Raw genomic sequence first — 9,706 nt, 5'->3', positions numbered from 1 at the left:
GCTCCGACTGATCCAGCGAACAGCCGGCCAGCACAAGCTCTCAGCCCCTTGGGAGGGCCCCTTCGTCATCAGCAGAGCTCTAGGCAACGACTCCTACTACCTGATCGATGCACAGAAGCCGAAGGCACGCATGAGAGACGACTCCGGCAAGGAGTCGGAACGGCCATGGAACGCCAACCTCCTTCGAAGATTTTATAGTTGAAAGGCAGTATGTATCACGCTAACTTTTGTATTAAGTACAAGACAATAGGCCCCCCTGAGGAGGGCTCGGGGACTGCCATCCCTTATTTATGAATGAAAAGTATCATGCTTATGACCTTGTCGTATCATTTACTTATTCCGTCCGGCACCGAGTTCGACTAGTCGGCTCGGGGACTGGCCAACTAGAGTTATGTTAGAAGTCCTACCCGCAGTCAGACAAGTAGTGTGCCGGCTCTCAAGCCTTCTCTTGCCAAAAGTCGCAGTTCGAAGAACCGGCTGTCCGGCTGGCAAGAGTTAAAGGTAGGAACAGGCGCCCACACGAAAAACGGCTAGGGACTAACGGACTAATATAACAAAAGTCGGTTTTTCTCACACCGCCGACTGGCTACCAGAGTAGCCGGCCGGCCGGTTTCCATTCACTTTACTTTAATCCAAGAAAGCTCAAGTACTTGCCTCCCCAAAGAGGGAAGGCGGCAAAGGAAAAAGCCTAAGGATAAAAAGCATACGCGAATGGAAACCAAACATGCACATGATAATATTTACATAAAAAGACCTCCAAGAGGCCAGCATTCAACATAGTTTGGATACACCCCCAGTGGGTGGAACTGCGAAAACTTAACAAAGATTGTTCAAAGACAACAAAGCAGGAAAGATAAAGACGGCAGGTCAAGCTGGCGGAGCGGCCGACGAGCCAGACTGGTTGGCGGAGATGGTCGTGCCGGCTGAAGGAGCGGCCGGCTGACGAACTTCGGCTTGGTCGCCGCCTCCCGCAGATGGCGCGCTTCCACGCGCCTCGTTGCTGGAGGCACGGTCGGCCTGAGGTCGGCTGGTTGTTCCACTAGCCGGCTCGACGTCTTCGCCATCCTCGTCTTCGTCTTCTTCGCCCTCGTCGCTGGAGGCAATCTCCTCCGCCGAGTCCTCGCCCACCACCGGGTTCAGCCCGAACCACTCCTCCGGCTGAGCGACACCGTCATCATCGATTTCGGGTGCGAAAACGCTGATGTCGGTGCACTCGGCGATCGTCGAAGCTCGCTGGGCGATAGCCGGCCTCACCTCCTCCAGCTCCGTGTCGGCCTCCATCCGCCAAGTGCGCAACTGGTCTAGGCTCAGCCCCGGGTACCAAGCCCGAACGAATTCCAACGCCCGCCCGGCTCCAAGGCGGGCCGCTGACGCTTTCCAAGCCTCGAAGCGACCAACTGCGACTTCCAGCCAGTCGGCAGTTCGGCTTGGGGTGCGGGGGATCGTCTCGCCGGGCCAGAGGGCGGCCAACACTTGCGCCCCGGCACGTTGGAGCCGGCGAAGCATCCGATGAGCCGGCTGCAACCGTGCCTGGACAGCCAGGAGCTGCTCCTTAAGGGTTCGGTTTGCATCCGGCGCAATGTCGGCCCCCGCTTGACGGCGCGCCTCGCGATGGGCCTCAATGCTTTGGGCGGCGAAGGCGGAGTAGCCCGGGAAGTAATCTGCAAGAAACAACAAGCAACAGCTCAAGATAAGTCAAAAAACCCAGGCGGCAAGGGGCAGGAGAAGGGCTAAGAAGGCAACTTACCGTCGATCAAGTCCTCGATCCGACCGAAGCCTTCGTCCAGGGCTCGCCGGGTCTCAGACCAGCTCGCCGCCTCGGTCTCATACTCCGCCTTCAAGGCGGCTTCGCTTTCCTGCGCCGCCTGCAGGGCCGCTTTGTGGCTCTCCTCTTGGTCGGCCAGCTTCTTGGCTAGGCGATCCCGTTCCTGGACCAAGGCGGCGCACTCGGGCTCCTTGGTATGAAGGGCGGCCTTCGCCTCGCCGAGCTCCTTCCTCAAGTCGGCGTTGGCCCCTGAAGACAAAGAAAAACCAATAAGAAAAGAATCGTCAAGAAAAATCTGTCCCGACTGCGCAGCAGTCGGCCCGAATCTCGGGGACTACACCCAGTGGATGCGCTGACGCGCCCCCACAGGAGACAGACAAAATTGAGTACTTACTTCGGCTGTCGGCCAGGTCGTCGGTCCGCCGGCTCAACTCCCGAGCCTGGGAGTCGAAGGCGGCAGCACAAAGTTTGTGGTATTCCTGAAAGTTTAGAAAAAAAAGCAAAGTAAGGTGGCCGTCAAGAAAGATCTGACCCGACTGCGCAGCAGTCGGCCCGAATCTCGGGGACTACACCCAGTGGATGCGCTGACGCGCCCCCACGGAAGAAATTAAGAAAGCAAAGCAGCCAAGAACGAAGGACTCACCCGGATAGTGGCTCGCATTGACAAGAACTCTTGGTTGAGCTGTTGCAGCAGGGCGGCCTGAGCTTGTAGCCGGCTCCGGATCCCTTGAGCCGCCGCATCCAGCTCGCCAATCCCCCCGCTGGGAGTCCACTCGGACATGGCGGTGCTGGCCGCCTCCAGATCTTCCGCCGGCTGGCCTGCGCCCGCAACTTGGCGCAACTCCGGCGGAGCGGCACCTCCCCCTGCGCGCCGGCTCGCCGCCGGCTGCACCTCGAGGCCGGCTCTGTTCTCCGGCTCACCTCCGGCCGGCCCCTCTGGCACCGCTGACGGTTGGCCGCCTTGGCCCGCTCCGGTTGGCGCCGCTGGCGGCGCTCTCCCCGCAAAGGCCACGGGGTCCTCCCCCCTCTCCAACAGTGGCGGGTCTTGGACGATCTCCTCCGCCAAGGGCAATGGGGTGTCGGGGGCTACAGCTCGGAGAGGAATGGCGACCAGCGGAGGCTGGTTGCGCAAGCTTTCCGCCTCCGTCTCCGCGGTAGCCGCCTCCGTCTGGGCCTTGGCCGCCGCGTCGGCCTGCTCCCTCGCCGCCTGGGCGGCCGCCTTCTCCGCCGCCTCGCACTCCTCTCGCGCTTCGTGGGCGTTCCGCTCTGTGGCCTCCAGCCGGCGGGAGCTCGAAGACCCTCCAGCCGGCCCCACGACGGAGCCGCCCGGACCCCGCTCAAGGGAAAGCGGCGCCCTGTCCGACAAGCGAGAAAAAGCTAAGAAGAATATTCGAAGAGAAAGAGAATGATGACAAGCATGCGGCAAGGCAATCGAAGACTTACGCTGAGACCGCCGTAGGCTGCTTCACCGCCTTGCGGAAGCGGGCCGCTTTCGCAGCCGCCTCATCTCGCTTGGTCGCCGCGGCGGAGGCTTTGGACTTCTTCGGCCGACCGCCGAAGAGGCCTGAAGCGGCCCGGCGCTTCTGTGCGCCACCGCCGGCAGTCGGCGCGGTAGACGAGCCCGCGCCCTGATGGTCGGCCGCCGGCTGGCGACGCGGAGCGACTTCGGCTTCGAAATCGTCCGGCCAGTCCTCAAAGCTCGCGATGAACCTTGAGCCTCCGGGCTCGGCGCTGTCCCCCACCACGGTGTCTTCCATGGCGGCTGCCCCCAAGTCCGGGTCGTCAACGTCGTCCACCGTGCGGTCGGGGGCATACTGGCGTTCAATCCCCGCCACCCCGGCCGGCGGCGCAAGAAGAGGGTTCTTCTCAAAAGAACCGACTGGTCAGAAGCCGGCCGTCATGGAGCCGGCCGACGACAAAAAGAAGATAGAGAGAGAAGCTTACCACGGGCGGAGGATTGGCGCGGGAATACGACACCTTGCCGTATTGCCAGTCCCCGGCGAGCTTGCAGTTGGCGATGTAGTTAACCATGAGCGCCACCTCCGCGTGGGGCATTTCCCATGTGCTCAAACGGCTTGGGTCGAAGCGGCCGCTCATCTGACACATCATATGGGGCCGGCCTTGGAGAGGAAGGATCCGGCGCTCCACGAAGGCGGTCACCAAGTCGGCCCCGCGCAAGCCTTCCGACTGAATCAACACCCGAAGCCGGGAGATGGCGGCGTTCCCGGCCGGAGACAATGACCGGGACCGAAAGCTCCACGAGGGCTGCCTCCCAGCCGGCGGGCCGGCTACGTAAGCCGGCAGGTTGATGTAGTCTCCTTGCTCGGCGACGTTCTTCACATAGAAATAAGATCTTTGACAAACCTTCACCGACTGGATCAGGGGGATGGGCGGGAACGGGTTGTTCTCGCTCGCCCTCCTCATGGCGATGAAGGCTCCGCAGGGGGCGGGCACACCGGCGACGACCGTGCCGAGCTTGCTCTGAAAGAACTCTCCCCAGAGCTCCAGCGTGGGGAGCAGCCCCAAGAAGCCTTCGCAGAGGGAGACGAAGGCCGACAGCAGCATCACCGCATTGGGCGTAAGGTGATGCGGCTGGAGGTTGTAGAACTCCAGGAAAGAGCACAGAAACCCGCTCGCCGGAAGGCCGAAGCCGCGCAGGCAGTGCGAGCGGAAGACGACCCGCTCGCCCTCCTCGGGCGCCGGCGAGATCTCCTTCGCGGGCGCCTGGCGGACCTGTACGCGGTCGGCGCCGGGCAGGCGCCGGGTCTAGCGAAGGAACTCCACGTGGTCTTCATGGACGTTGGAGCCGTCCCACGAGCTTGACAACGCCATGGGAGCAAGGCGGTGTAGAAACGCGACGGCGCTGAGACGGGAAGTTGCGACGGCAGCGAGAGGAAGAAGACGAGGGTTAGGAGAGGCGGAGCGGGAGGGAGCGTGCGAACCTCTGTCACTCTCCCTCCTCCCCCTACTTATAGGCTCACGTGGCGGAGCCAAGGAGGCGCGGCGTGGGAAAGCGTGGGGATCGATCGTGCCCACTCCCCACGTCCCGCGATTATCGAGCCTTAACGGCGAAACAAAACTGCCTCGAGAAGGCGAGCGGCCCCTGTGGGCCACGGAAGATCCGCGCCCGGACCAAGGCTCGCGAGTGGCGGGCCCGGGCCTGCGGCGGCGTCCCGTCGCGCGCGTGCGCTCGCAGGATCTCGCCGCCACGTGGCCGCGGGAGGGCCCGTAGTCGGCACGCGGGTTGCCCCCCCTCCTCTCGCCTACAAGACGCGGGGCTCTCTGAAGTCGGCGTACACCCGCTAAGCCGGCTCTTCAGGATGGGAAGCTGACCAAGCTTCTCGTCCCCCTGCTCACCTCGGAGCTCGATCAGCTTCGGGGGCTACTGTCGGAGTAAATAGCCATGGGTAGCCTAGCTGGCTTCCCCTGGCCCTTCTGAAAAAGTTACGAGCCCGCCCGGCTCTCAAGAATCCAAGACATGGGGTCGCCTTCCCCTAGCTGGCTGCAACCCAGGCCGGCTTTCGGAAGGCGGTCCGACTTTAGCCCTCATGAGAAGGCCGACTCCAAGAAGCCGGCCATGAGAAGGCCGACTCCAAGAAGCCGGCTCCCTATAAAGCGGTCAAGACCGTACCCACAAAGTTTGCACCCACCTAACGGCGGTGCGACGGGGCGTGGCTACAGTAAAGCCTGCCACCCCCGAATCCCGGAGCACGCCTGGCATGGTGCGCCGTACGGGCTAGGCACGACCCGCCCGGCGCGGCACTGTTGCCATGTTGACCCTGGCATCACCCACGACGGGCCGCCAGCGTGGCCCACAGACGGTGGGCCCCTTTGAGCAGAGAGACGCCCGAAGGCGGCCACGCCTCCAACTAGTCGGCCCAAGACGAGCCGGCTCCCCGCAGCCGGCTTGCCGCCTTCCTCGAAGAGGACGCCCCATTAAGGAGACAAGACGTGGTTAGGCTACAGCGATCGCCTGACAGGCGGCGGTACTGTAGCCGCGCTTACCACGATGAAGCTCACGTCAACAAGATGGAGCCATGGTAACCAGCCGCCGACCAGGCCCTGGACAGTGGGGCCTGCCTGTCGACCAAGGGGCCGGCGGGACCCACCAGTCGGCGGGCCCCAGCAGCCGGCGCAGAAGCCGGCGAGCGCAGTCACAGACGGCTGGGCCCCGTGCCCAGTCGGATTACCATTGTACCCCCGGGGGGTAGGCCTATATAAACCCCCCGGAGCACCCATGCAAAGGGTTGGACCCCTTACTAGTCCTAGACACCCCACAAGGAGAAGAAGCAGGCTTGCCGTGCCCTTCTTCCTCCTCCCACCAAACAGCTCAAGGAGCGTTGTATTGCTACTCGATTCATCTAGTGAACATGCGGAGACCCCGCAGAGCAGCAGTAGGAGTGTTATCTCCACGGAGAGCCTCGAAGCTGGGTAAGATCCGCCGGCGTGCATGTCTTCGCCTTATCCCGTTTCCAGGTACCGGCGATGTCTTACTGGCTCCCACAATGATAAGCCACCCGTTGGCATATGTCGCACCTACCACCCGACAATAGTCAAGTGCAAAAAGCAAGTTGGAGACATGCTTGCGAATTGGGAGGCATCATTAGGCGGCGTACTCAGGCCCATCCCACATGAATGATCCATGTTGTGGTGTGACCGCATTGCAAGCCTGCCACTAACAGTGATCATGCCTTCTCGGCTCTACCCTGCATGTAATTATCTGATGCACTCATGGCAAGAGAGATGGGTCCATGCCGAGCCGGCCGTAGGCTAAGCAAAGCATTCACGCTGAGAAGAAAGAAAGAAAGAAACAAAGAAAGAAAGGAGACTGTAACCGCCAACCGATGGGCCGTGGAACGGGGAAGCCGGAGACCAGGCAGCCGCGTGCTTTTGCTTTGCTCCGAGAAAAGTGACCGGCCGCCGATGCCCTAGCAAGCTACGTACCCCAAAGACTGGCCGGCCATCCGCCGTATCCTGCGAGAAGCATCACGATGTACTACGCACGGTCGCTTTTGATGCGCAATGGCCGGTGGCTATGTGCCTCAGCTTTCCATGGCGAGACTCCGGTCAATCCCAAAAGAAAAGGAAACAAAAAAAAGGAGACTGTTGATCATGTCGTCGCGGCACGCAGACCAGCTGAATTAAGAATCAGGGAACAAAAACAACAGAAAGGCCGGTGTTTTACTCCGGAAAACTGCCGGCTGATTTTGCTCCCAAGAAACGAACCACCTTATCTCCGAATTTGCTCATAAAGAAGGAGTGAAAATCAATTTTTGAATTCTCTTTAATTAAGCAAGATTGGTGAAAATAATGCACCGAACTCAGAGCCTGAAGGCAGAGGGGCAAGCAAGCTATACTACTCCCTATATATAGTCAAAGCTTGATCACTGGAGGAGTACTGCTTAATTTCGTTTGGCTTTTCTTTCTGAACTCCTGCTTGCCTTGTCTCCGGCCCCAACCTCCCCATTTCTCGCAGCAAATCGATACGTGCTCCTTTCGGTCCTTTTTACTCTGCATATTAGGTTTTTTCGAAGTCTATCTCATCCAACTTTAACTAAATTTGTATAAAAAATTATAGACATTCACATAACAACACCAATATCATTAGATTCATCTTGAAATATATTTTTATATTATATTTATTAGATATTTTAGATGCTAATAATTTTTAATATAAATTTAATTAAACTTAGCAAAGTTTGACTTTCAGCAAATCCAATGTGCATAGTAAAAAGGACCGGAGGGAGTAGTACTACAACTGCAAACTAACTTAACCGCCACATCTTATCTATATATAGGACCGGTCTCTCATCTGGTCGCACCAAGCAAGCAGCACAGCAGTAGCCCCACAAACTCTAGCTGCCCTGTCCCTGCACCGAGCTGAGAGAGCAATGGACCCGAGCAGAGGCAGCCTGGTCGCCACTGTGGCGGTGCTCCACCTGCTGCTGTTCGCTCCGGGCATGGCAGCGGCGTTCAACTACGCAGACGCGCTCGCCAAGTCCATCATCTTCTTCGAGGGCCAGCGCTCCGGCAAGCTGCCCCCCGGCAACCGCATGCCGTGGCGCGCCGACTCTGGCCTCACCGACGGCGCGCAGTACAATGTACGCCTTTTCTCGCTCGGTTCTTCGTGTGTGTGAGTCACCGGGTCCGGGTCCGGCATTGACCTCGCCGTGTGTGTTTTCAGGTCGATCTGGTCGGCGGGTACTACGACGCGGGCGACAACCTCAAGTTCGGGCTGCCGATGGCCTTCTCCACGACGATGCTGGCCTGGAGCGTCGCCGACTTCGGCAAGTTCATGGGCGCCGAGCTGCCCCACGCCAGGGCCGCCGTGCGCTGGGGCGCCGACTACCTCCTCAAGGCCGCCACCGCCACCCCCGGCGTGCTCTACGTCCAGGTCGGCGAGCCGGGGCGCGACCACGCGTGCTGGGAGCGGCCCGAGGACATGGACACGCCCCGGAGCGTCTACCGCGTCGACGCCAACAAACCGGGCTCCGACGTCGCCGGCGAAACGGCCGCGGCGCTGGCGGCGTCCTCGATCGCGTTCCGCCGCTCCGACCCGGCCTACGCCTCCCGCCTACTCGACGCCGCCATGGAGGTGTTCGACTTCGCCGACCGGCACCGCGGCTCCTACAGCGACTCCCTCAGCTCCGAGGTCTGCCCGTTCTACTGCTCCTACTCGGGCTACCACGACGAGCTCCTGTGGGCGGCGTCGTGGCTGCACCGCGCGTCCAACAACGCGTCGTACATGACGTACGTGGAGGCGTACGGCATGCAGCTGGGCGCCGGCGACGACGACTACTCCTTCAGCTGGGACGACAAGAGGGTCGGCACCAAGGTGCTGCTCTCCAGGGGGTTCCTGCGGCGCAAGCTGCAGGGGCTGCAGCTCTACAAGGCTCACTCCGACAGCTACATCTGCTCGCTCGTCCCCGGGACGAGCGGCTTCCAGGCCGGCCAGTACACGCCGGGAGGGCTCATCTACAAGGAGGGCGAGAGCAACATGCAGTACGTGACGACGGCGACGTTCCTGCTGCTCGCCTACTCCAAGTACCTCAAGTCCAGCGGCGCCACCGTGTCCTGCGGCGGCGGCGTCGTGTCGCCGGCCGACCTGGTGGCGCTGGCGAAGCGGCAGGTGGACTACATCCTGGGGAAGAACCCGGCGGGGAGGTCGTACATGGTCGGGTTCGGGGCGCGGTACCCGGAGCGCGCGCACCACCGGGGCGCATCCATGCCGTCGGTGCGCGCGCACCCGGGCCGAATCGGCTGCGACGCCGGGTTCCAGTACCTCCACGCCGGCGGGGCGAACCCGAACGTGCTCGTCGGCGCCGTGGTGGGCGGGCCGGACTCGAGGGACGGCTTCGACGACGATCGCGGCAACTACGCGCAGTCCGAGCCCGCCACCTACATCAATGCGCCGCTCGTCGGTGCCCTCGCGTTCTTTGCCGGAACCACCAGGAAGTAGCTAGGGGGTGTGCGTTCCCGTGTAGCGTGTCACGTGTGACGTGTGTGTGGATCAGATTGGCATGTGACAGAGTGGGAGCGCCATGGCAGACAGCAGAAGCTGTGTGAGCTGAGCTCCCCCGTCGCCTGCGCCCGTATTGTATTGGGCTCGCTGGTAACCGTATCGTGTCGAGTCGTATGCGGCCTTTCTTGCTAAATATCTGAACTGCAAGGTGCCAATTATCAAAGTATACTAGTCCTTCCTTCGTTCCAAAATAATAATTTTCTCCTAGGTCAAGTTTATTTAAGTTTGATTAAGTTTATAAAAAAACATGTTATCAAAAGAAGTATATAAATATTAGTATAACATATACTACACGGGAAACAAACATGAGATTTATACAATACCAAATACACATACTACTATGTACTACTCCTATGTGCTAAGACCTAGAATACCAAATACCCGTACTACTGGTTAGTCTCATGAGATTTTTTATAAAA

The 9,706-nt window shown here is 60.3% G+C and overlaps 1 protein-coding gene across 1 annotated transcript; it reads left to right on the top strand.

The window, feature by feature from the left end:
* Positions 1-7,594: 7,594 nt before the first annotated feature.
* On the top strand, positions 7,595-9,491 carry LOC123151107 (endoglucanase 19). The gene is made up of 2 exons (XM_044570880.1): positions 7,595-7,866; positions 7,950-9,491. Exons 1-2 carry the CDS (start codon positions 7,657-7,659, stop codon positions 9,222-9,224), a joined length of 1,485 nt encoding a protein of 494 aa, XP_044426815.1. The 5' UTR covers positions 7,595-7,656; the 3' UTR covers positions 9,225-9,491.
* The last annotated feature ends 215 nt before the right edge of the window (positions 9,492-9,706 follow it).

Source organism: Triticum aestivum, chromosome 7A (genome assembly GCF_018294505.1).
Source record: "Triticum aestivum cultivar Chinese Spring chromosome 7A, IWGSC CS RefSeq v2.1, whole genome shotgun sequence".
Classification (NCBI taxonomy): Eukaryota; Viridiplantae; Streptophyta; class Magnoliopsida; order Poales; family Poaceae; genus Triticum; species Triticum aestivum.
Note: the sequence above shows the minus strand (reverse complement) of the source record. Positions and strands in the feature narration are given on the sequence as shown.

What these genes read in the sequence shown, in the direction of transcription:
- LOC123151107 (XM_044570880.1), top strand. Translation starts at nt 7,657, where the DNA reads ATGGACCCGAGCAGAGGCAGCCTGGTCGCCACTGTGGCGGTGCTCCAC. An exon ending in CCGACGGCGCGCAGTACAAT is followed by an intron (nt 7,867 to 7,949) that starts GTACGCCTTTTC and finishes GTGTGTTTTCAG; the next exon opens with GTCGATCTGGTCGGCGGGTA.